Raw genomic sequence first — 27,598 nt, 5'->3', positions numbered from 1 at the left:
AAACTGGGCAAAAATAATCAGGCTCCAGTAATTTATCTTTGATTTTTCACAGGGAAAATCATTAAATATTAAAGCTGAAACAGACCTTAAAAATCTCTATACATCCCTGTGTGTGCACGCAGTCATGTCCAACTCTTTGAGACCCCATAGACTGTAGCCTGTCAGGCACCTCTGTCCATGGGATTTTCCAGGCAAGAATACTGGAGAGGGTTGACATTTTCTACTCCAATAACTCCAGTAAGAAACTTTACAGTAAGAAACCAAGACCCAGTGGTGTTCTCGTGGCTTGCCTAAAGTCATGTAGCTGGCTTACTGGCACAGCTAGGACCAGATCCTAAGTTAACTGATAACCTTCAATATGCTTTCATTTATAAAAGCTGTCTTGATTCTCATAATATCATTAATCCCTAATTTTAAATATCTTTCACATGTGCCATATGCAAACCTACCTATAGAAATCTTCAATGTTTGTGTAATTTAATAAAATAAAAGGAAAAGAAGATACACTGTATTCAGGATCTTGAAGATTTAGCCATTCCAATACCAAATAATCCAAATGAGAAGCCATGAAATCTTCTAAACATCTATATCCAAAAGTTTCAGAAACTTTCTGTAAAACCTATACAAATCAAAAAAGAAGTCAATATTTTAATAATGAAATAATAAATCACTTACATCCTTAATTTTATTTACAGTATGGCTTTGAGCATTCATGTAACTTTTCTATCCCTTGATTAACTTATCTATGCTGCTGTTGTTTGTTGTTATTTAGTCACAAAGTCATGTCTGACTCTTGTAACCCCATGGACTGTAGCTCACCAGACTCCTCTGTCCATGGGATTTCCCAGGCAAGAATACTGGGTGGGGAAGATCCTTCTCCAGGGAATTTTTCCCACCCAAGGATCAAACCTGGGGAAAAAAGTTCCACTGGAAACCATGCTAGTTACATCAAGCCATGATCAATCATTGGTTTATCATGTAAAAATAAAGGATGGAAAGGCCTGGAACTTCTCAAACCATGAGTGCTGAGGTGTTGGACCAGGGGCGGAAGGAAGCAAACAATCTACAACGCTGGACCCTGGTCTTTCTAATCATGCAACTTAAAAGCTTTCCATATCTAAAATTTGGACTTCTTGCCCCACTAGATTCCAAGGTCGTGCTCCATAATCCACCAGGCAAAATATGTATTGCTTTTTTATCTCCATGTGTTTTCCCAAAAAAATACTATCCGAGAGGGTCTGGTCTGAATGATGACAAATCACTCACTCTTATTAGTTCAATGACAGTCTTGTGAAATACTCTTAAACTGAATGTAAAAAATGACAGTGTATACAAATAAATATACTCTCTTACAAGTTATTGCTTTCCAATATTCCAAATCTAAAAAATAAAACCATCTCCAACTCTTTAATAAATGTCATATTTAAAATCTAGCTTTAATTGTTTAAAAGTTATCCAAGGATGATTATAATAAAAATATTCATACATACATACCTTTTTAACAAGGTGAGGCTCCAGTCCATTCTCTTTCACAGACTTGCATAGGGCGAATAAAGCCTGCTTTTCACAGACAGGGCTGCAGTGTAACACCACAGCTATCATCATCAGTAAAGTGGCTTTTCTATTACAGATCTCATCCAAACTTTCAGAGTTTTCAGTTCTGTGGGACTTTAGAATTTTTTAAACAATATGTAATGTAAATATTTAAATATTCCAACAAACCAATCAGGCTAACACCAAAGAATACCACAACAACATCTAAACAGCCAGTGAACAGTTTTACATCCTATAGTGATGGAGTTAAAGAGATTATGAGAAAGGACCAAAGTTGCTACAGTGGGAAAGACTGCTGTTGATAACACCTCACAGAATAAGAATCGTCAAACATTTCAATGAAGTATAAAGCACTTTGAAGAAAAAAGAAGAGAAAAAAATTAACTGCAGGATTGTGAGCAAGACTAAAATCTCATCAACGACCAAGTATTACCTTCTAAGATGTTTTACCATCTTATTACCATTATAACTTAATATATATAGCTCTTTATCCTTTAAAAATATCATAGATATCACCAAAAATACCTAATAAAGTCATACTACTAGATAAAATGATACATGCTTCTAGCCTAACAATCAATCATTAAACTCTTCCAACAGCCATAAACATTTTTTTGACTTACTATAATTGATAGAAGTTTATCTTCACTTTTAGAAAAAACTGCCAGTCACTGATCCTATTTCTATTTTTCGTACAAGAAAAAGTAAGGACCTTTACTAAATGGCAATCACTGACATGTTTAAAAATAGTTATGATGTTCCCAGGAACTCAACTCCTTTACCTATTCTGTATGAGAGATAGGTCGAGAGACTCTCTAACATTTTAGTTAAAGATTTACTTTTACTGGGAACAAAACCAGCTGCCCTCTAAAATGAACAGAAGATTCAAATTCTTCTTATAAACTAGCTCATTACAATCTGCTTCTGTTACTGACATCTAAGATGGAATTTGCTTTTTTTGACAGCCATTACAATGTTGGTTCATATTATGCTCTCAAGATGTAAAATTTCTCAAGTCTTTCTCCAAATAAACTGCTGTCAGGTTAGTGTTTTCTCTTTTTGTACATGACATGCTGATTTTAAAATATATCACATACACTATCTCTAGTAAATTTTATATTATTTACACTCATTTTTGTAATCTCTTGAAATCTTTTTCAAAATTCATATTTTTTTTTTCATGCGATTCTGTTTTTCAGTTTTGTGCTGTTGTAGAATATATAATCATTTGGGTAACTGCTTCACATACTTTTAACAAACCCATCAAGGCATATATGAATGAATAAATTCTACCACTAAGACAACTTCTGCCATTTTAAGAAAAGATATTATTCTAAAATATGAAAATAATAAGGTTCATTAGAGAACACAAAGATAATTTGACCTTCCCAATTAGAACTTTTTTTCTCAATCCATTTCTTTTTATTGTTACCTGTTGTGAATTAGCTTTTAATCAGATCTTATGAAATAAAATTTTAAGCTAAAAAATAAGCCATTTATACTCCCATAAAAACTCAGTAAATTCCGTTTTTCCCACAAAAATGCTACATGTAAGTTGAACCAAAAGAAACTGCCATTATTAAACCAACTTTGACCTATAAATGAAGCAATTTCAATCAATTCATATAGCTGTTCTAGTCTAACTATGAACAATTACATATAAACTATCTTAGGCCAAACTTGGTAAAATAACATATGGTATACTTATAGATAATATATATAATAACAAATATATATTAATAAAATTACCAATTCTCTCATTCCTTCCTGAACTTTAAAGTATGCATTTTCAAAAGCTGTTTGCTGAAGCTTCAAAGGAAGTGCTTTCAATGTGGAAGAACCTCGTTTTATATGCTGAAACAATCTTAAAAAAAAAAAAAAGCAAAAAGTGAAATGATTTTTAATCTTAAACTCTACTTTCCAAAGCATATTTATAGGGCAAAAATAAATCACTTTGTGAGACATACTAACATATTAGGTCTTTTTTTTTTTTGTATATTTAGTTTATTTGAGGTTACTTTCTTTTTTTTTTTAATATAAATTTATTTAATTGGAGGCTAACCACTTCACAATACTGTACTGGTTCTACCATACATCAACACGAATCCGCCAGGGGCACCTGTGTACTCACATCACTTTGTGAGACATACTAACATATTAGGTCTTCTTTCAAAAGACCAAGGAAATTAAGTCTAGTAGGTTCAAAGCTACGACTATTAGGACCTTTACCAAACATCCCATTTTCTCCTAGAACTGAAAAGTGTCTCAAAAGATCTCTTAGCTTACTGCCCAAACTTGAATATCCCTGAATGCAAACTAACCAGAAAAAAATAATGTCCTCTGGTAAAATATCAACAAGAAGTCACAGGCTCTTACATCAACCTGTCTAACATTTAATCACAACTTAAATGTTATTGCTTCCCTGATAGCTCAGTTGGTAAACAATTTGCCTGCAATGCAGGAGACCTTGGTTCAGTTCCCGGGTTGGGAAGATCTGCTGGAGAAGGGACAGGCTACCAAGAATTCTTGGGCTTCTCTGTAGGCTCAGCTGGTAAAGAATCTGTCTGCAATGCAGGAGTCTGGGTTCGATCCCTAGGTAGGGAAGATCTTCTAGATAAGGGAAAGGCTATCCACTCTAGCATTCTGGCCTGTGCAGTCCATGGGGTCACAAAGAGTTGGACACGACTGAGCGACTTTCACTTTCTAAAAGGTATTAGCTTTAATGTCTTGATATTCCATTAAAATTATTTTTATGTGGTAGAGGAGAGCTGATTAGTATTTTTTTGCATAATGTAACATCATATTTAAGGACAACTCTTCAGCCTATTTTGTCTTTTACCCTTTTATATTAATCAAAACATATGAAAGTATCAACTTTTTGGTATTTCTCTCATTCCTCAGTTTCTTCAATCTCTCTTCAGCAGCTTAATATTAAATATCTAACAAGTAAACAACCAATAAATAAATAAATATGTTCATGCCATTCATGAATTTATGCATTTTTGAATCCTAAGAGATTTTTTAAATGTCAGCACTACACTGCTTTATTATATTCAACTTGTTATCCTCTGTAACCCTAGATCTTTAATTTCTGTACATATTTTCTTTTTTAAGTACTTGAAATAAAGCACACATTAGCAAACATTACAATGCACTGTGATTTTACTAAAAATAGTCCTAAACCTGAGGAGTTAGACATGTTTCTGATCTATGAAAACATTATTTTCAGAATATCAAAATTTTGGACACATCATGTGTTCTAACACGGGTATTTATGTGACTGTGTGGTAATTTCTACATTTGAATATAAAAACTGCTCAAATGAGTTTGCATAATGTAGCATCATATTTAAGGACAACTCTTTAGCCTATTTTGTCTTTTACCCTTTTGATGTTTTAAGCATAATTTTTTTTCAAATATTCATTGATTTTACAAAGTATTAAACACCTGACACATTCCAAGTGTTATTTTAGGTGCTAAATACACAGGAAAAGAGACAAAGACAAACACTCTCTCGAGCTCATATCCTAGATAAATGTGTTAAAATTAATATTTCAACTGGTGATAAATGAAATAGAGAAAAATAAAGCAGAGAGATTTTGTTTATAGGAGAGTGAGGTGGGAAAGGCAGAGGTAGGTTACAATCTGGAGTTTTAAAATCAACTTAATAACCCATTAAACATGCAGTTCCTAAAATTTAGTATTTGCTTCTTCAGGTTGTTATTGTTGTTCAGTCGCTAAATCATGTGCGAATCTTTGTGAACCCATGAAACACAGCACGTCAGGCTTCCCTGTCCTTCGTAAGTTTGCTCAAACTCATGTCCATTGAGTCAGTGATAACATCCAAACATCTCATCCTCTGTTGTTCCCTTCTCCTCTTTCCCTCAATCTTTCCCAACATCAGGCTCTTTTCCAGTGAGTCAGCTCTTGGCATGAAGTGGCCAAAGCAGCTTCAGCATCAGTCCTTCCAATGACTATTCAGGGTTGATTTCCTTTAGGAATCTCCTTGCTGTCCAAGGTACTCTCAAGAGTCTTCTCCAACACCAGTTCGAAACCATCAATTCTTTGGCACTCAGCTTTCTTTATGGTCCAACTCTCACATGTATACATGACTAATGGAAAAACCATAGCTTTGATTAGACGGACCTTTGTTGGCAAAGTGATGTCTCTGCTTTTTAATATGCTATTTGGGTTTGTCATAGCTTTTCTTCCAAGGAGCAAGCATCTTTTAATTTCATGGCCACAGTCACTGTCTGCAATGATTCTGGAGCCCAAGAAAACGAAATCTGTCACTGTTTCCACTTTTATCCCCATCTATTTGCCGTAAGTGATGGGACCAGATGCCGTGATCTTAGTTTTTTGAATGTTGAGTTTTAAGCCAGATTTTTCACTCTCCTCTTTCACCTTCATCAAGAGACTCTTTAGTTCCTCTTCGCTTTCTGCCATTAGAGTGGTGCGATCTGCACATCTGAGGTTGTTGATATTTCTCCTGGCAATCTTGATTCCAGCTTGTGCTTCGTCCAGCCCAGAATTTCTCATGATGTACTCTGCACATAAGTTAAATAAGAAGGGTGACAATGATCAGCCTTGATGTATGCCTTTCCCAATTTTGAACCAGTCCATTGTTCTATGTCTGGTCCTAACCGCTGTTTCTTGACTCGCAGACAGGTTTCTCAGGTGGCAGGTGAGTTGGTCTGGTATTCCCATCCCTTTCAGAATTTTCTACAGCTTGTTGTAATCCACACAGTCAAAGGCTTCTTTAGGTACTCAAACATAAAACACATTCTTGTGGGAGAATCACTCCAATGCCTAATTTTATGTTCACTTGAATAAATATGATTATAATTAGCAAAATGTAAAATGTGCTAATTTTCATCTTATAAACTCATGTAAAATCTCTTAATACCTAAAAGCCCTGTGTCTCTAATTGGGAGTAGACACATCTCATACATCTCAACCACTTACTAGATGTATGGCACTTACCACCTTACTTTATCTGTCTAAGCCACAGAGTTTTCGTTACTAAATTAGATAAAATAACCACATCTAAGTGAAAGAGTTCTCAGAGTTAATAAAAAACAAATGCCATGCATACAGTCTATGCTTAGTAATCATATTTTTAATATCACCCCTAGTGAGCTATAACTGTGCTAGACATTGAACTGCTATCTGCAGCATTCCAGATACTTCATGAATACTTGACCCATTACCTATTGATTGACTCTGCAGCCAACATGCGAACTTGGTGATGATTATCAGCAAGAAACTGTGGAAATACTTCATTTACAGGAAGATCTTTTCCCTTTACATTTAGAATAGACCATTTTGAATAAGGATCAGCCTATGGGAAAAGATGAATTGAGGTTAAATGTGAAATACTAAGAGAAAAACTACCCATTAACAAATAGAAATAAAGACTGCTTTTAAAATGTCACTGGAGACCTTACTAATAATTAAAGTGGAATAACTCACCTCAAGTAAAGTTTTAAGGCAGTTTACTAGTGCCATTCTTACAGAGAATGTACTTTTTCCCTCCTTTGTTAAGTGCCTGAAATTAAGTACATGTCTTAATATCAAGTAATTATTCCAGTAAAAGCATAGTAAAAAAAAAAAAAAAATCACTGGACATTAAGATTATTCTAGGCAGCTTCCAAAATTACTTCCCATGATAAATTTAATTCTCACTATGCAGTATATGCCAATATTCTCACCTTTCAAAAATTCCAGCTAAAATAAATTGGTTTGAAAAGCAGCTTATTTTAATGTATTTGTGCCATATGATTATGCCTCATTTGGGGGCTGTCACACTTCAGCTAACCATGTTACTGAAAACATGCTTGAAAAGGAAAACATTTTAAATGTTGTATATCAAAGATTTAAAAAACTATATTCTGTACTGATTCAGAAATGCTTACCCACCAAATGGTATTAGGGTTCTGAATTACATATATATGCTCCTCTATAATATCTTAGTATTATTTCACACTGTGACTCTGTGCATGAAACAATCAAGATACTGACAAGGCCAACTTGTTCACTTTAGGAATATAAACTACTCAACTGATTTATTAGACTTGTTGCACTTTGCTTTAATTCATCATACTTGTCAAACTATTAAGTGATTCAGAATTCAAAGAGAAATACACTAAACTCACCTTAGGAAGCCAAGCCTTAAGCAGAAAACAATTTAGTTCTTCAAGCAATTAAGAAGGGAAATACAAGATACATTTCACTATTGTTAAAAAACATATATAGCTACATTCAAGGATTAGAAGAAATCACTAAAGTAGAAATGCAGTTTGCATTTGTATGCAAAAGTGGCAAAAAAAAATCAAGAACTCCATAAAATAATCTATACCCACCAAAATGCTCCAATCACTGTTAGAAACTGTCCTTGAGCATCCCTTGTGTTCTCATCATCCATATTTCTGTGACATAGGTTCATCACTACGTGAAGGACATGGTTTAAAATGGTTTTACAAACATCTTGGTCACGGTGATAAGATGAACACACATTGCTGTGGTGGAAAAAATTTAACTTTATCAGCATAACAGAACACACCAGTTTGGTTTATAAATTTAGAGTAAATATTCTATATGGTTTTAATGTCTTACGGTAGTGGTTTTAGAAGTTTTGCAACATCTTCCATTGGCAAGGGATATTCTTCTCCAGGAAGCGCCTTTAAAAGCACTAGATACTAAGATGAGGGGGGATGGGGGGAGAATTAGTTTTTTTTCAAATGATATTTATCATTCACTTAAATACATATATGTAAACCCTAAATTCATATATATAAATACACGTGCCTATACATACACACTTGAGCAGTGAATTTTTTTACCAGGCAACAGCAGGAGAGTTTGAAGTCAGAGAGTGGGATACAAATCCTAGCACCACAATGTTACTACTTGTGTGGTTTTAAAACTTGCCTTGTCATCTGCCTCTGTACTCTCAGCTGTAAAATAAGGATACAGCACTTACCTGGCCAGATTACTGTGAAGGTGAAAGGAAATGCATGTAAAGGTCTAAATTTTTTTGACAGCATTCAGTGAGTGACAGTTGTTGGGATTAACTGCCTGAGCAAGAGTCTGAAACTATGTCACCACCCTCTGAAAACAATACTTGAGGTTTAAAACTTCAATGGTTAAAAACTATTCTATTAATGAATTTTAGAAAGCAGAGATAATTATGCACAGTGAATCATCCAAATACCCTGACTTATCATCCTGTAGGCTCTCTATGGTACAATATAAAAGGCTTCTGAGCAACTACTAGTATAATGGTAAGTTATAACTAGGCAGCCAGTTTCTGACATGTCAAATAATTTTCTTGCTGCATTAAGAATCAGAATCCTTTCCCTCCCCGTTCATCTATATTTAGAAAAATGTTTCTTACTCCTTCTGATATTATAAAAAGAACATTAAGTTCAGTTCAGTTCAGTCGCTCAGTCATGTCTGACTCTTTGCGACCCCATGAATCACAGCACGCCAGGCCTCCCTGTCCATCACCAACTCCTGGAGTTCACTCAGACTCACATCCATTGAGTCAGTGATGCCATCCAGCCAACTCATCCTCTGTCGTCCCCTTCTCCTCCTACCTCCAATCCCTCCCAGCATCCAGTTGGACCATTTTAAATATTTGCCATGAGAGTCGTGTGTGATATTAGTGAGTGTCTTGAAACGACTTTTAATATTAAAGCCCCAGGAAAGCATACAGCCCTCCCAGCTGGTTGGGGCTAGAGACATTACTAGAGTGTTGCCAGGTTTGAAACCAAGAGATCAAATAGGACTCAACTAAACATATTTGCCAGAGCTAGGCGATCAGCCAGGATGCTCACCAAAGCTAGAATATGACAAGAAATTCTATCAGGGACTCAACCTAAATATTTCCAAGGGATTCTAATTGGCATGTTTCCCATGGCTGGAGAAATCACCTGACATGTTTGCCAACTTGCTGCCTGTGACTAGAGATATGACCATAGACTCATCCAGCATACTCATTGAGACAGGAGCTCCCCCAACATGTTCACCAGCACTGGGGCTAAGCACCCATGGTCAGGAGATAAGTTATATGCAATAATATTGAGTAAACAAATTCATCGAGGTTAAGTGGAAAGCCAGATTTCTTACTGTTAGAAAGAGAGCTATACATATGGACAGAGAAAAATAAATTCTACAGTGCTGGATTGGAATTGGCGATATCTATCAGTAAATGAGTAGGCTGATGAAGGAAGCAAAGGAAAGAGATTATTTTTATTAAGTCTAAATCTAATGAGGAAACATGAGACAAATTCAAACAGTAGGATTCTATACAGCAGCTACATTATTCAAAATAGTCTTGAAAGATAAGGAAAGAGTAAAGAACTCTTCCACACTGAAAGAAACTGAACAGACCTGGGAACTAATAAACAATCATATTTATTAGTTAACATGATACAATGTTAATTTCTTGATGATTATACATCAATGTTAATTGATGTATAATTAACTGTACAATGTTAATTTCTTAATGATGATACTGTAGTTATATAGGAGAGTAGAACATATACACTGAAGTAAATGAGCATCATATGTGATATTTAATCTCAAAATGGTACAGAAAAAAGTATATGTCTGTCTCTGTGTGTGTGTGTGTGTGTGTGTGTGTGTATGGGTATAGCATGCAGAGAAGGATAAGTCAAATGTAGCAAAATATTACCTACAGAGGCTTAGGAATGAAATATAGGGCATTCTGTAGTATTTTAACTTTATAGCCACTTTGAAATTATATTAAAACATTTTAAAGCATATAAACCAAGGTCAAGGCAAGATTCAGGTTTCAATAACAATGTTCTGTATTATTTTTACAATCTGAGTCTGTACTTCTTGGCCTGGTTAAAATAATTTATAAAAATTATATCCAAAGAAAAGAAATCTATCCAAAGTCCATTCAAGTCTTAATGTTACAGTATCCACTTAAATGTTTTCACAGTACATTAAAAGTGTATTTTATAACAGCCTCAGATTCATTTCTCAAGGAAGCAATTTCAATTCTTCAAAGGTACAATGTGATTCTTATATGGCAGTCCATTACATTTAGCTAGCAAGATCAAGTACACCCAAAGCACTTCTTTCACTGAACTCACCATGTGTAAATGAAGAGATCTCGTAAGATCTAGCATGCTAGAATCAATTAACATTAATAATTCCCTTCGAATATCAGCTGCCCTAAATGACACAGTGTTAGTCTGAGCAGTGGTTACACACATACACAAGAACTTGAGTATGTCTAAAGAAAGTAGATCTTGCTTTGATAGATGTTCTTCAGCTAAAGGATTCATGGCACCTAAAAATAAAAAGCACTTATTAAGACTAACAGAGATGGGAAAAAACAAAGGCTAACAGAGGTTGTAAAATAACCACATACATTGAACGTTAACACAAGTATCTTCCCTGAACAACAGAAAAAGAAATAAAAATATATGGAAAGCAAAACTATAATAAATTTAATTACACACTAAAGGCTTCAAAATTCTTTATAAAAGGTTCCTCTAGGATTCTGTCATCAAAAAATAATCTATGGAAAAATCTACATGGGCAAATATTCACTGTAATACCATTAGAAAGGGATGTAGATTTCTGACAATAAAAAAAATGGCCTAGTAAATTACGGTATATATGTTAAATACGCTATTATACAGCCATTAAAAAATATGATTATCAACAGCACAAGTACCTAAATGAAAAAACTGCTTCCAGTTAATGTTAAAAGAAAACAGACAAAGGTATAAAAAGGCATCTGAATATTGATGCTGACTATAATTTTGAATTATATGGGTCTATGTAGAAATAACAGAAAAAAGATAAACAACGATTGCATTATGGGTGCTTTTGCACATCCTGCTTATTATTTCCAAATAACCAATAGGTTTAGTTATCCAAATATGTTTTTATTCTTTAGCAATTATTTTAAATTCACCCATGAAGAATAAAATAGGAAACTGATAATAAATTCAATTAAATGTGAGATAATTCTAAACTGTATGAAAGGGAAAATCCTAAATGACTACACAAAAAGGAAATAAAATGAGCACAAAATAGTATATATGAAGTCTTATAATAACAAATAATACTAGAAGGTAAAAAAAAAAATCTCATGCAATAAAATGTATTTACCAATAGTAATTTGGCTCTTTCCAGATTCATTTGCATCAGTAACACTACTAGCAGGAGAATCATTAAATAGACTTGCATGTGACTGATCCTCCATCCTCATTTGATTTTCATCAGTATCTTCTTCCAGTGATTCTGCTTCTCTAAAGTCAAAAGGCTTTTTGATAATGAATGCCTTCAAACAAGAGAAAGAAAGATGTTTCAAGCTGGCTTCTTTCAGAAGTACTCTGCAGTTAAAATTGACCTAATCAAACAATTCAAGAATCAGGTGTATAAAATGGATATATAATCTGTACTGTCTATATAGCAGAATAATGCACAATCTTTACAAATGACTTCTTACATTAAGAAACTTCATACTACTGCAAACTGACGAGGGTGAAGGTAAGATTATAATGACTATATAGAGGACAGTATGACTATTTTGGAGGACAATGACAATATCTATCAAAAAGTATCAATAAAATTCATATTCTATTTGAACAAGAAATTCCACTTCTAAAATTTTCCTACATCCTTCAGAGGCACAAAAAGAAGTACACAAAACTAAGAAATTTACTGCAGAACTCTTTGGAAAAAAAAAAGAAAAACATTTACAATTTTAATTAAAATCAGTTGGGTTAAAATACATATATGCTATTTTCATATATAATGAAACACCACATTGCTGCAAAACAAGAAAACAAGTAACTCTATAAAGCAGCATGGAAAGATGACTGAGATTTATCATTAAATGAAAATAATCAAGTTACAGAATATTCTTTGACTTATTAAATATTTGAATATCTACTATGTGCCAGGCACTGTTCCAGACAAAGAAGTATGCAAGCCATTGATATGAAAAAGAAAAATATATGTTGCTTGTCTAGTAAGGTTTTTGTTTTTGTGAATAGAGAATTCTTTTGAATTCTGGTACATTATATGCAAGTAATGCTCAAAATTCTCCAAGCCAGGCTTCAGCAATATGTGAACTGTGAATTTCCAGATGTTCAAGCTGGTTTTAGAAAAGGCAGAGGAACCAGAGATCAAATTGCCAACAACCACTGGATCATCGAAAAAACAAGAGAATTCAGAAAAATATCTATTTCTGCTTTATTGACTATGCCAAAGCCTTTGACTCTGTGGATCACAATCAACTGGAAAATTCTGAAAGAAATGGGAATACCAGACCACCTGACCTGCCTCTTGAGAAATCTGTATGAAGGTCAGGAAGCAACAGTTAGAACTGGACATAGAACAACAGACTAGTTCCAAATAGGGAAAGGAGTATGTCAAGGCTGTATATTGAAACCCTGCTTATTTAACTTAAATGCAGAGTACATCATGAGAAACGCTGGACTGGAAGAAGCACAAGCTGGAATCAAGATTGCCGGGAGAAATATCAATAACCTCAGATATGCAGATGATACCACCCTTATGGCAGAAAGTGAAGAGGAACTAAAAAGCCTCTTGATGAAAGTGACAAAGGAGAGTGAAAAAGCTGGCTTAAAGCTCAACATTCAGAAAACGAAGATCATGGCTTCTGGTCCCATCACTTCAGGGCAAATAGATGGGGAAACAGTGGAAACAGTGGCTGACTTTATTTTTCTGGGCTTCAAAATCACTGCAGATGGTGACTACAGCCATGAAATTATAAGACGCTTACTCTTTGGAAGGAAAATTATAACCAACCTAGACAGCATATTGAAAACCAGAGACATTACTTTGCCAACAAAGGTCCGTCTAGTCAAGGCTATGTTTTTTCCAGTAGTCATGTATGGATGTGAGAGTTGGACTATAAAGAAAGCTGAGCACCGAAGAATTGATGCTTTTGAACTGTGGTGTTGGAGAAGACTCTTGAGAGTCCCTTGGACTGCAAGGAGAGCCAACCAGTCCATCCTAAAGGAGACAAGTCCTGGGTGTTCATTTGAAGGACTGATGTTGAAGCTGAAACTCTAATACTTTGTCCACCTGATGTGAAGAGTTGACTCATTTGAAAAGACCCTGATGCTGGGAAAGATTGAGGGCAGGAGGAGAAGGGGATGACAGAGGATGAGATGGTTGGATGGCATCACCGACTCAATGGATGTGGGTTTGGGTGGACTCCAGGAGTTGGTGATGGACAGGGAGGCCTGGCGTGCTGCAGTTCATGGGGTCGCAGAGTCGGGCACGACTGAGAGACTGAACTGATGTTATACAGAAAAAAGTATTGAGTCTGAATGATTAATTTCCAACCACTTGGTTTATTATTACTCATTGAGAAATTAACAGACAAGCACTATGGTATTGATAATAAGAAGCAAATACATTCTCCCCTGCAAACCAAATAACTTTATTAAATTTCCACATTTTTAAAGTATAAGATGCCATATACTGTGCGATGCATCCCTTTGCAAAGAAATTTCAAAGTTATAAAAAGTATGTTACAGTCAATGAAATATGACAGTAAAACAGAAAGCATACTTACTAAACTTTTGCAAATATCTGCAATGTCATTCATTAGCTTTGATGTTAATAATCGTAAGAAGAAGCCAGATGCAATCTTATTTGGACTGTGCTGTAATTAAGAGAAAACATCAAGCAAAGATATAAAAACAATTATTCTTCACAGATAATATTTTCTCTTAGTGAATAAAATGTAGATTTTCTTTTATACTGGAAATTCTCTATCAGAATAAGCATGGATAAATAGTTTACTATTAGGAACAAGACATACATTGCTTCAAAAATACTAACCTCTTTTCTTAAAGTAATAATAACTATAGCAAATATCTTGTATTGGACACAAACAACATTAAAGTAAAATACCAGCTACTGCCCCTAAACACACACAGGAAATAATCATAGCTTACAGTATATTCTTCCACTCTCTCCTTCCCCTCTTAACCCCCCAAAAAACACTTCTAAAAATATATACTGATAATATTGATATATGGCCATGTACTTCAACATTACCTTTAGAAGATGTTTCCAGTTATTATCAATACTCTGGCCTGAATACCCCTCAGGCCTCCTTCAAATCAAAACAAAGATTACACATAGCAGCAATCTTTCCACCAAATTTTATGTAAGTCTATCTGGGCAGAAGAGGGTAACATATGTGCCTGAATAGTTTATCTCATACCTGGTAGTCAAAGAGCTTTTATTAAATGAATGAAAGTTCACTGGCAATAAGTGATCAATTAGCTGTTATATAAAAAGAGTAAGACAATCTCAGAAACTTCCTGAGAATATTAGTTTTGTGAAGTTAGTTTCATGAGAAACTCAGATTACCTGTTGCTTTATTCATCTGAATACTAACTTAATTTATCAATTTAATTTAAAATCAGTATTTCAACTTATGAATGGACTCCCAAAACAGTAAGGACATCAACCAGTTATCAAACTCCTGGAGAGGCTACACTGTCAAGCAGGAAGAACATCTTACCTTGGAACAGTTATGTAAGCAACTTGTACAAAGATGTATCATATTTCTCAATGAAACAATTCTAGGTTCTTCACTTGTCTTATTTTTAAACAAAGTGATACTTTCTCCAGCACACTGCATTAGAGACTATTAAGAAAAAAAGAAGGAAAAATCCAAACTTCAGGTAAAATCGAGGCTTATTGAAGGCTTCTTTTTGTTTTACTTAACAGGTAAAATTAATCCTTTCAAGAAGTTATGTTGGTTACATAATTAAAAATGAACAATTTTTTAAAAACAACAAATTTTATACCATGTTATCTTTACAAATCACACAACTGACAAAACAATACCCAGAGACAGAAGTTAATTTCATGCTTAGAAAGACTATTTGACTAATGTTTAATTAAAAATTCTTTAGGATAACTGCTCCAGGAAAAACTTTTTAAAAGGATAAAAATCCTTATTTTTGTTAATGAGATTAATTTTCAACATGATATTATTTCAATTGCTGCGTTTATATTGGCTTAAAATAATTTCAAATCTTAAGAAAAGAGACACAGTATTATCTCCTCTCAGACTACATAAATGAAACAGTTAACCTATATAATAGTTTGTTTTGCAAACAAATATACCAATTTTCCCAGGAATATATTTCATTCAAATTAATCCAAAACACTATTGATATAAATCTTCCTACCTTGGCTTTCTGGAATAATTCTGATTTGTATGCTTCCTCTTCAGCTAAGACACCCAGGTAACAATAGCAGCCAAGAACACCCACCAAAAGACTTGAACACCGGACAAACATCTCTGAATTTGAAGTCTTAAAATATAAAAAGTTTAAGTATACAGAATAAAAAGTTTTATATATTTCAGAAATCATTTGGAGTACTATTGTTTTTTGCAAGAACAAATTTTGTCTTCACATTAAAAACTATAGTTAAATAAATTAATAGTGCCATAATTCTGATCATCTCTAAAAAACATCTAAGGGATCCCTGCAGAGCTGAATAGCCAGGGTTCTCAGGAAATACAGAAGTATGTCCTGATGGCCAAGTAACACATCTTTTTCAAAAGTGGCTCAGTGTATTGCCCACATAAGTCCTTAAATATCTGACGTAAGGAAGAAAGAAAGAAAAAACTGATAGGCAATTAACTATCTATAATTCTTAGAACATGAGCAGAAATCAGATTTATTCATAAAAAGAGACATTAAAATGACATTTTCAGTTTCTAAGAGATAAGGACCCTGATTTACTCAGCTTTTCAAACTCCACAGACAAGTACAAGATATTTTTACCAATAGCTACTGTCAACCAATTTTATAGAATTATGTAAGAAATGTGCAAACGTTACAAACAAAAAAAAAGATTTTCAGATTTTTCTGTTCCTATATTATATGAAATGGCATTTTAGGAAAAAACACAGGAGATCTCATTACTCTGTAATGAAAGTAGTTATAACTGTAATCCAGAAGAAAGACAGTAATTAAGAGCAAGATAGATCAAATAGACATGTTGTCCTCTCTCTGGTTCTTTGGATCATAAGTTATGCCTACTGAATCTAGCCATAGTAGCTTGTAGGTTTTATTTTAGTCAACAAATACTTTATCGTATAATAAGGTGTTGAAGAAGATACAAAGATCAAGAGAAATTATATATACCCTTTAATGAGCTTTTAGCATAGTTTAAGAGATATTTGTACATATGGTACAAAATTGGGAGATATCAAGGGAACAGTTCATGCACGTATGGGCACGATAAATGACAGAAACTGTCAGGACCTAACAGAAGCAGAAGACATTAAGAAGAGGTGGCAAGAATACAGAGTGAGTAACAGATAGTTGTTCAGTCATGTCAGACACTTTGTGACGCTATGGACTGCCAGGCTCCTTTGTCCATTAATTCTCCAAGCAAGAACACTGGAATGGGTTGCCATTTTCTTGTCCAAGAATAAGCAGAATAACTATACAAGAACACACAGAAGAGCTATACAAAAAGGTCTTACTGTCTTGGATAACCATGATGGTGTGGTCCCTCACCTAGAGCAGGATATCATTAGGAAGCATTCTACAAAACAAAGCTCATAGAGGTGATGCAATTCCAGCTAAGCTACTTCAAATCCTAAAAGATGCTGCCGTTAAAATGCTGCACTCAATGTCAGTAAATTCAGAAATTTCACCAGTGGCCATAGAACTGGAAAAGGTCAGTCTTCATTCCAATCCCAAAGAAAGGCAATGCCAAATAGTATTCGAACTACCATACAATTGCACTCATTTCACATGCTAGCAAGGTTATGCTCAAAATCCTTCAAGTTAGACTTTAACATCATGTGAACTGGAAACTTTCAGGTGTAAAACGTAAGTTTTGAAGAGGCAGAAGGATCAGAGATTCAACTGCCAACATTCGTTGAATAATGAAGAAAACAAGGGAGTTCCAGAAAAACATCTACTTCTGCTTCATTAACTAGGCTAAAGCCTGTGACAGTATTCAGTTCAGTTAAGGCCAGTTGCTCAGTTGGGTCCAACTCTTCGCGACCTCATAGACTACAGCACACCAGGCTTCCCTCTCTTTCACCATTTCCAGGAGCTTACTCAAATTCATGTCCACTGAGCTGGTGATGCCACCCAACTATTTCACCGTGTGTCATCCCCTTATCCTCCTGCCTTCAATCTTTCCCAGCATCAGTGTCTTTTCCAATGAGTCAGCTCTTCTCATTAGGTGGCAAAAGTACTAGAAGCTTCAGCTTCAGCATCAGTCTTTCCAATGAATATTCATGGTTAATTTCCTTTAGGGTTGACTGGTTTGATCTCCCTGAAGTCCAAGGGACTGTCAAGAGTCTTCACCAACATCACAGTTCAAAAGCATCAATTCTTCGGGCTCAGCCTTCTTTATGGTCCAACTCTCATTAAAGCAGAAGTAGTCAATAAAGCAGAAGTAGGTGCTTTTCTGGAACTCTCTTGCTCTTTTCTATGATCCAACGGATGTTGGCAATTTGATCTCTGGTTCCTCTACCTTTTCTAAATCCAGCTTGTACATCTGGAAGTTCTCAGTTACATAGTGTTGAAGCCTAGCTTGGAGGATATTGACCATTACTTTCCTAGGATGTGAAATGAGTACAGTTGTGTGGTAGTCTGAACCTTCTTTGGCATTGCCCTCCTTTGGGATTGTAACAAAAACTGACCTTTTCCAGTTCTGTGGCCACTGGTAAATTTTCCAAATTTGCTGGTGTACTGAGTGCAACCCTTTGCCAGCATCTTTTAGGCTATGAAGTAGCTCAGCTGGAATTTCATCACCTCCACCAGCTTTGTTCAGTGATGCTTCCTAAGGACCACTTGACTTCACACTCCAGGATGTATGGCTTAGGTGAGTGATCACATCATCGTGGTTATCCAGGTCATTAAGATCTTTTTTGTATAGTTCTTCTGTATATTCTTATCACCTCTTCTTAATATCTTCTGCTTCTATTAGGCCCATATCATTTCTATCTGTTATGTGCTCATTTTTGCATGAAATTCTCCCTTGGTATCTCCAATTTTCTTGAAGAGATCTCTAGTCTTTCCTATTCTATTGTTTCCATTTTTTTTGCGTTGTTCACTTAGGAAGGCTTTCTTATCTTTCCTGCTATTTTTTGGAACTCTGCATTGAGATGGGTATATCTGTCCTTTTCTCCTTTGCCTTTCACCTTCTCTTCTTTTCTCAGCTATTTGACAGTATGGATTACAACAAATTGTGGTAAATCCTTCAAGACATGTAAGTACAAGACTACCTTACTTATCTCCTGAGAAACCTACATGCAGATCAAGAAGCAACAGTTAGAACCAGACATGGAACAAATGACTGGTTCAAAATTGAGAAAGGAGTATGACAAGGCTGTATACTGTCACTCTGTTTATTTAACTTATAAGCAGAGTTCATCATACAAAATGCTGGTCCAGATGAGTCACAAGCTGGAATCAAGATTGCTGGGAGAAATACTAGCAGTCTCAGATATGCAGATGATACCACTCCAATGGCAAATTAAGTGAAGGGGAACTAAAGAGCCTCACGATAAAAGTGAAAGAGAAGAGTAAAAATGCTGGCTTGAAACTCAGCATTCAAAAAGTGAAGATCATGGCATCCAGTTCCATCACTTCATGGTAAACAGAAGGGGAAAAAGTAGAATCAGCGATAGATTTTATTTTCTTGGGCTCCAAAAATCACTGCAGATGATGACTGCAACCATGAAATTAAAAGACGCTTGCTCCTATGACAAACCTAGACAGCATATTAAAAGCAGACATATCACTTTGCCAACAAAAGTCTGTATAGTCAAAGCTACAGCTTTTCCAGGAGTCATGTGCAGAGTAAGGGCTGAACCATAAAGAATGCCAAAGAATTGATGCTTTTGAATTGTGGTGCTGGAGAAGATTCTTGAGAGTCCACTGGACAACAAGGAGATTGACCAGTAAATCCTAAAGGAAATCAACCCTGAATATTCATTAGAAGAACTGATGCTAAAGTTGAAGCTCCAATCCTTTGGCCACCTGATGTGAAGAGCTGATTCACTGGAAAAGACCCTCATGCTGGGAAAGACTGAAGACAAAAGGAGAAGGGGGTGGCAGATGAGATAGTTAGCATCACTGACTCAACGTACATGAGTCTGAGAAAACTCTGGGAGACAGTGGAAGACAGCAAAGCCTGGGATGCAACTCCATGGGGTTGCAAAGAGTCAGACATGACTTAGTGACTAAGCAACAACATGAAAATTAAAAGATACATGACTGAGATTATCAAAAAAGGCTTTCAAGAGGATTTTGACATGTGGATTATTTGAACACATAGAAATGGGTAGAAAGACATAAGAGTTTTGGTAAGAGAACAGCACACACCATGAGAATTTTTTGATTTTAAGATGACATCAGAAATGATATGTAAGACATCACTAAATGACTGCTTAAATATGGGTGACTGTTAGTTCATTTATCAATGACTTCTCTCCCTTTTCAAGTGCAACCAAAATCTATTAGATTAGTTTAAATTATGTCCTTTTCTGTTATTATAAAATTTCCCTCCTCTGAATTAAGGTTCTTTTTCATCAAATAATTCGTATGCTCAAAACTATTATTACTGCCCATTAACCTACCCAAAGAAATCTACTTCTTTAATGTCTGTAAGAATTTCTGGTTAAAAAAGTAATTATTTTTCTTCAGTTTTACTTTTTTCATTCTAAGTTTTTTCCCAATTTGTAGACATGTGCTATTACTTTGCTTTTAAAATTAAGCTTCTCATCATCCTTAGGGCCTTTCCTGACACTATTTCTCCTTCCTAACAGTCTACCAAAGTAGAATCAAACACATGCTTTAGCTCTTCTTGAAAAATCTCACCTCAGATGAGTAGTTACTTAGAAGCTGTTCCGACAGTCTCAAAAGATAGCGATCCAGTGACTCCTTGAGGTTTTGGTGGACAGATAAGCCTACACTGGATTGGTGCTTTTCTATCGTATGTTCTTTCACAACGGTTAAAAAATCCATCTTGTCAAAAGTTGTCTGAAGAAACAGATCTTCAGCTTCTGAGAATGAAGGTTCTTCTGTATCTTTTTGGTGTTGCTCACTTTAAAGAAGTAAGATTTTCAATTTATAAGATCAAATTGTCTACTATTTTACTTTCATATAGCATCAAATAAAACATTAACTTAGCATTAACATTGAATCTATTTTATTCAAAGATTGCTCATGTAATTAGTGAGAATTATTCTTTTAAATGCTTTTCTTCTTTGGATTTTGATAGCTACTTACATTGAATTTCATTATTCAGTAGCAATTTCACTAACAAATGGACAAGAGAAATAAAAGACTGAATCTAAAAGGCAAATTCAGGAAGTATTAAAAAAACATTAATTAACAACAGATATAAACATTAAGAATAACATTATCTAAGGGACTTCTCTGGTAGGCCAGTGGTTAAGAATCTGCCTTGCAATGCATGGGACACAGGTTTGATTCCTGGTCAGATCCCACATGCAGTGGAGCAACTAAGCTTTCACATGGCAAGCACTAAGCCTGTGCACTCTGGAGCCTCCTTGCCACAACTAGAGAGCTCAACTACTGGGCTCACGTGCCAAACCGAAAGTCTGCATGCTACAATAAAAGATCCCACGTGTCGCAACTCAGACTCGAGGCACCCAAATAAAGAAAAGAAAATAAAAAACAAATTGTCTGAAAACTTTTCCCTTTCTTTCACATTTCTCCAAAATGTAGATTTTTTTCGTATTATGCCCTCTTGAGAAAGACTAGAAAACTTCATGCTAGTGAATCATTTTCAGTCACAGTGATAAACATAAGCTTCTGGAGCCAATCGACTAAAATGAGGTTTTTAGATTTTTGTTTTCCCTATACTAAATTATCATTAGTTTTTAAAGTAGTCATTCAAATTTTATTTGACATATAGAAAAACCCTTTCCCACATGATGTTTATGTTCTTAATATCCCATCATAAATACATTACAGAACATAAATTATAATTATTGAATTAAAAGAAACTTTTCCCTTGCTAACAGTTATAATTTTTTTAATTGACCAATTTGGTTCACAATTTTTAAGATGTAGCTACTACTCTGCTAAAATTATTATCTTTGTTAATTAAAACAACACAGAACTCCATTAGGAAACATACCATTCTGGCACACTTTGGAAAAAAATCATTGCTGCTTTACAGTTTTTCATAGTGAGACTCACGAGAATTTTCTCCAGGGTAAGATGAGGAAAATTACTATGAAGTAAAAATAGAGATCTTTACTTAAAAAGACCAAAAGCCATTTAAAGCATTCTTTAAACTTAAAACGCCCACGCTTAACTAAAAATATTGATCTCTAAAATTTGGACCCCAAATTGAAACTGTTTCCATCTGTACTAAATTTCTTAACAATTGAAAAAGTACTCAAGGAACAGAAATTTTTTGTTACTATCATTTTCAGGACTTCTAGATGTAGGACCATATTCAATTTTCAAAGAGCCTAAACAACTGAGAAATTCAAGTCAAATCACTACTAATCCAGAGGAGGCCCTTCAATCACTCAGTTCCAATTACTGACTGAGGAAAGGTTAAGAGGGCAATTTGCTCCCCATTTTAGTGCTTAAGTCCCAGTTTGTCTTTTTTCATTTCTTTCCCTCATTAATTTAACATATTTAGCCCAGAAAGCATTCTCCTTATGATTCCACGATATACCTGAGTAGATATATGTTCAGATGGACCTATTCAGGGACAATCATAAACATGTAACTCTCACTTGTCTAGGTAGTGAGAGAAAACAAAGTAAAAGAACTTGGGCAAAGATTCAGGTACAAAGACACAGAACACTATAAAAACAAAGGGACTGTTTAATAGTTAGGACTAATTCTGGAAAATCCTGGAAGATCACTGTAAAATAAAGCCATCTAGTATCAAGTAAGAAATGGAGAGCACCTTACAAAATAAATTTAAAAAGCAGCAGCATGCTAAGGAACTCAAATTACCTGCAAAGAATTGGAGGTAGTTCTGTACTGTCTTCAAAGTCATCCTCTAACTGACAGAATAAGAGCCATTTCATTATCAATTCCTTTAAAGAATTTCTGCTTACATCACATATATTTTTCTCAATCCCTATTTTTACTGATTCTGGAACTACACAGATTGTCAGTGCCAAAGTCAAACAGCATACTGCAGGACTGTCGCAAAACAAAAGACAATTAATATTAAAAGTAAACTTTTTGCATAGAATACAAACTATGGTTACCAAAGGGAAAAGGAGGTGAGAGAGGGATAAATTAGGAATTTGGGATTATCAGACATAAATTACTATGTGTAAAATAGATATACAACAAGGTCCTACTGTATACACAAGAAACTATATTCAACATTCTGTAATAAACCATAATGGAAAAGAATACGAAACAAACAAATACACACACACACACACACATAGAAAAAACTGAATTACTTTGCTTATATACCAGAAACTAACACAATATTGTCGGAGAAGGCAGTGGCACCCCACTCCAGTACTCTTGCCTGGAAAATCCCATGGATGGAGGAGCCTGGTAGGCTGCAGTCCATGGGATCGCGAGGAGTCGGACACGACTGAGCGACTTCACTTTCACTTTCCACTTTCATGCATTGGAGAAGGAAATGGCAACCCACTCCCATGTTCTTGCCTGGAGAATCCCAGGGATCAGGGAGCCTGGTGAGCTGCCGTCTATGGGGTCGCATAGAGTCGGACACGACTGATGCGACTTAGCAGCAGCAGCAGCAACACAATATTGTAAATCAACTATACTTAAATTTTAAAACAATTAGGCTCTTAAAGGGACAGAGACCATGTGTATCCTTTTACTACCCTGTGGTCAATTTTTAGGACATGTCCTGGCACACGGTAGATATATAAACTTTTACGGACTAAATGAGTACAAAAAATCCGACTACATTTGAGAAAATTCTTGACTAAGTACTATCTTATTGTAACAGTATGCAATACTAAAAGAAATAAAGTTTATTCTATTTATGAGCAAACATAATTGCTAATTACAAATAAAAGAAATTTAAATATGTAATCTTTAAAACTGGGTTTAGTTATCTCTTCATATTTCAAACTTATTTATTAAGACTTCCTTAACAAACGAAAGAATCTGAAACAGAATTTAACATATTTTTAACTGAAGTTAGAAATTACAAAAATCAGGAAATATATATGTTGCAAAATATAATTAATAGTCAACTTACCATGAAGGTCTACAGGCTGACCCAGTAAATAACTTCCAGAATTCTCTGTCAACCTCAACTAAACCGCCTTGAATTATGGCTCCAAGTAAGCCAAAGTTTTCTGTTTGTATTTGTTCAGAACTTATACCACGAAAAGTAATAGACCAAATTTTAATCCATATTTTCAATAAATCTGACTTTTGTGAGCCTTCTAGGTTTGACCTCTTGCCTTGACACAATGCAACTTCCATAAGACATCGTAACACATAGGGTGTGCGTTCCCCACGTCGCTGTTGAGGTAGAAGCTGGTATAGTATCGTTAGTAATGGAGACAACTCACAGTTAGGTAAACTTGCAGGATATTTTGATATTAATTGAGTTGCGATTTGTAACCTAAAAAAAAAAGTACAAATAATTTGAAAATTATTCTACTGCATTAAGATGCCAAAAGAAAATAAATATATAGACATAGTACTCATACAATATCCTAATTAGAAGGATTGTCATCATCATTTTCCAGACTACCCTCAAAATACACTGGCTCTTAGTAATTATTTGGTCCTGCTTCCTAAAGTGGCAAGAAGATTGACAGCATTTTGGCTAGCTGGGTAAGCTATCATATTTTGCTTACAAATAACTAAATTTGCTTATAAATAACTAAATTACCAATATTCTACTTCTTACTGCACACCACTTCCCTGCCCTTCAGCCACCAACAATATACCTTTAGAACAAAAACCAAAAAAGAAATGTTTCCCCCGACATTAATTCAGTTAATTCAGTAAGTATTTGCTGCGAGTTCCCTAGAATGTGTGCGACTCAAGAATAGCAACTATAACTTATTCACTCTCTACCCCTTATGCCTGGCACATAGTAGGTGTTCAATAAATGACCTCACCAAATGGACAAATTAAAGAATATGAAATAGGTACCATCAACTATAGGAAATAAATAAGAATTTGGCAGTAAGTATCAAAATCAATATATATCCCCCCCCCAACAACTCAACTATATTTAAATATTACATTGACATGGGAAAAATCATAGAATATTATTTGCAAAAGTATAACTAATCTATGAATTTGTAACTGTTCTTAGGCAAGCTGCTCAACCTTTCTCAGTTGCAGTTTTCTTTTTGGTAAAGCAAAAAAGGCTGAACTGTAGGAATTCTACAGATTCCTACTAGACCTAAAACTTTGTGATTTCACAGAATTCCACAATTTATATAATTACTTAAATAACTGTGAATGCTATATAAGACTAAAGAACAGAGCAAATAATAAAAAGTGCCTAATTTAATTTCTTCCTAATTTAATTATATTAGAAGGTGCTATGCATGGTAAAATTTCTTTGTGTTGAGGTATAGAACTCAGTGACTTCCAAGAGGCACACTATACAGATTGCCCACCAATCAGCCATTTCTCCCTTCCTTCTTGCTATGGGAATATGCATAGGGAATATGCATAGGAAAGGCCCTAGTTCTGGCCCCAGGAGATGAGTCATGAAGGTGGTTATCTCACCATGGCCTGGTTATCTCAGTAGGTGGTTATCTCAGCATGACATTCCCCTTTAGTCAGTAACTGCTTTGGGAGTGGCCAAGTGTGACCTAGTTCTGGCTAGGCCAATGAGGTAAAGGAATCTACTGGAGGTCTTGTGAGAAAAATTAATGAGACTGAAATGATACTGAAAGAGAAAAAAAAAGAACACTTACCAAGGTACAATTTCAAAATCATTCTGTGACTTCTGAAGGTGATCTTTTATTACTTCCCAGCCTAATTCTATCTTCCTCTTTTTGCAAGGTACACTGTAATCAGTAAGTTCTTTTTGTGTGGTTGTGTAAGACTGAGAAATCTCCAAAGATCTAGAATCTTCATTAAAAACCTGAAAAATAACAAAGAAAATATATTTAATATTGCTATTATTTCTAATAGTTCAATAGAAAAAAAATGTTCCTCCTCAGCTGATGATAAGGTTAGTCATAAAGAGTAACAAATTACTGAAATATATGGATATGACATATAGGAATAAACATTTTGCAGATAATAATGGCTCTCTAGAAAGCAGACATTTACCAAGTAAAATACTAGCTATACTGTTTGGGAAAATTTACTAAAAGCACCAAAACATCTAAAAGTAAAGAAAAAATTCCAGTTTTCAAAAGGATTATATCATAAATTTAGTGTTAATAAAATATTTGACAAGTGAAATCATCCTTGCATGGTACCCAAATTTCTGGGGAAAATCTTTACTTAAGAAACATTAAGTCTCAATTTCATTTATTTCTGCTCTAATTTCTACGAATTCTTTCTTTCTAGTAAGCAGATTTTGATTGTTCTTTCTCTACCTCCTTTAGGTGTAAGGTTAGGCTATTTATTTGAGCTTTTTCTTATTTTCTGAGGTAAGCTTGTATTGCTATAAACTCAGAAGTGTCTCACAGGTTTTATTATTTTTTTAATATATACATTTTATTGAAGTATAGTTGACTTAACAATGTTTCAAGTGCACAGCAAAGTGATTCAGTTATACAAATACACATATTATTTGTGAAATTACTTTCCATCATAGGTTATTACAAGATATTGACTATAGTTCCCTATGCTATACAGTGAACCTTTCTTGCTTGCTACATATCTACTTTTTAACTATAAATCTACCATTCTATTTATAATAAGTCAAACAAATGGAATCAAAATTTCACAATTTTTTTAGTCAGGCAAAGATGCATGTTTTCTAAAATTTTTATATTTATAAGTATTTAAAAGTATATATATTATATAATATAAATATTATAAATATTCATATATATGTATACAAAAGCTTTTCTACTACATTGATAAAGGCTTCAGAAAGAACATAAAAAAAGGAGATGGAGAATATAAACTAAATGAAATGGGAACAGTGATTATGAAATAGAAAAAGTGAAACAAACTAGATAAAAGTAAAAGATCATTGAATAGTCCAGTTGCTTTTAAACAAGACTGCTCTTATAAATTTATTTGGAGCTCTGGAGGAAAAAAAGCTGTATCTGAGCATTTGTATTTTTCAAAACATTTGAAGATAACTCTGATATGCAACTGGATTTTAAAAAGGAATATCAGGTTTTTCTACTAGATCCTAGTTTTGATAATACAGAATTCTATTACTTTTCTGTGGACCAATCATGATACAATGGTATTAAGTGAGTAATAGTTACATAATCGCAATAGTAAAAGATGTTTATCAGTTTTCACAATTAATAGCCAGACATAAGTAAAAGATAATTACAACTGTAAGCCATAATGGGAACATAATTAACTTAACAATATAAAATAATTACATACAATTTGTGGGGGGTAAAGCAGAGGTCTAAGTGGAAGGGCATACATCCACATGCTTTCATCCACTCAGTCAGTCTATATCTTTTGGTTGGTGCATTTAATCCATTTACATTTAAGGTAATTATCAACAGAGGAACCTGGCAGGTTACAGTCCATGGGGTGCCAAGATTCGGACATGACTTAGCAACTAAACCACCACCACTACCATCACCACCACCATCAATATGTATGATCCTATTACTGTTTTCTTAATTGTTTGGGGTTTATTTTCTGTAGGTCTTTTCTTTCTCTTGTGTTTCCTGTATAGAGAAATTCCTTTAGCATTTGTTGTAAAGATAGTTTGGAGGTGCTGAGTTCTCTTGACGTATGCTTTGTCTGGAAAGCTTTTGATAGCACCATAATATGTGAAGGAGAGTCATGCTGCATAGAGTATTCTTGGTTGTTGGTTCTTCCCTTTCTTCCCTTTCATCATCATA

At 34.6% G+C, this 27,598-nt stretch overlaps 1 protein-coding gene across 1 annotated transcript in view; it reads right to left on the bottom strand.

The window, feature by feature from the left end:
• Positions 1-27,598, bottom strand: part of ATM (ATM serine/threonine kinase) — a 156,326-nt gene that overhangs the window by 94,009 nt on the left and 34,719 nt on the right. Inside the window, exons 10-26 of the mRNA XM_040257918.1 lie at positions 25,517-25,686; positions 23,827-24,198; positions 22,584-22,775; positions 21,745-21,840; positions 20,457-20,682; positions 15,789-15,914; positions 15,113-15,238; positions 14,153-14,242; positions 11,710-11,881; positions 10,680-10,879; positions 8,170-8,252; positions 7,917-8,072; positions 7,027-7,102; positions 6,765-6,895; positions 3,304-3,418; positions 1,495-1,668; positions 450-619 (exon numbers count right to left, since the gene is read on the bottom strand). Coding sequence (XP_040113852.1) covers positions 450-619; positions 1,495-1,668; positions 3,304-3,418; positions 6,765-6,895; positions 7,027-7,102; positions 7,917-8,072; positions 8,170-8,252; positions 10,680-10,879; positions 11,710-11,881; positions 14,153-14,242; positions 15,113-15,238; positions 15,789-15,914; positions 20,457-20,682; positions 21,745-21,840; positions 22,584-22,775; positions 23,827-24,198; positions 25,517-25,686 — 2,675 coding nt within the window. The remainder of the gene's footprint in view (positions 1-449; positions 620-1,494; positions 1,669-3,303; positions 3,419-6,764; positions 6,896-7,026; positions 7,103-7,916; positions 8,073-8,169; positions 8,253-10,679; positions 10,880-11,709; positions 11,882-14,152; positions 14,243-15,112; positions 15,239-15,788; positions 15,915-20,456; positions 20,683-21,744; positions 21,841-22,583; positions 22,776-23,826; positions 24,199-25,516; positions 25,687-27,598) is intronic.

Source organism: Oryx dammah, unplaced genomic scaffold (assembly GCF_014754425.2).
Source record: "Oryx dammah isolate SB20612 unplaced genomic scaffold, SCBI_Odam_1.1 HiC_scaffold_17, whole genome shotgun sequence".
NCBI lineage: Eukaryota > Metazoa > Chordata > Mammalia > Artiodactyla > Bovidae > Oryx > Oryx dammah.
The sequence above is the reverse complement of the archived record's forward strand: the minus strand, read 5'-3'. Positions and strand labels throughout refer to the sequence as shown.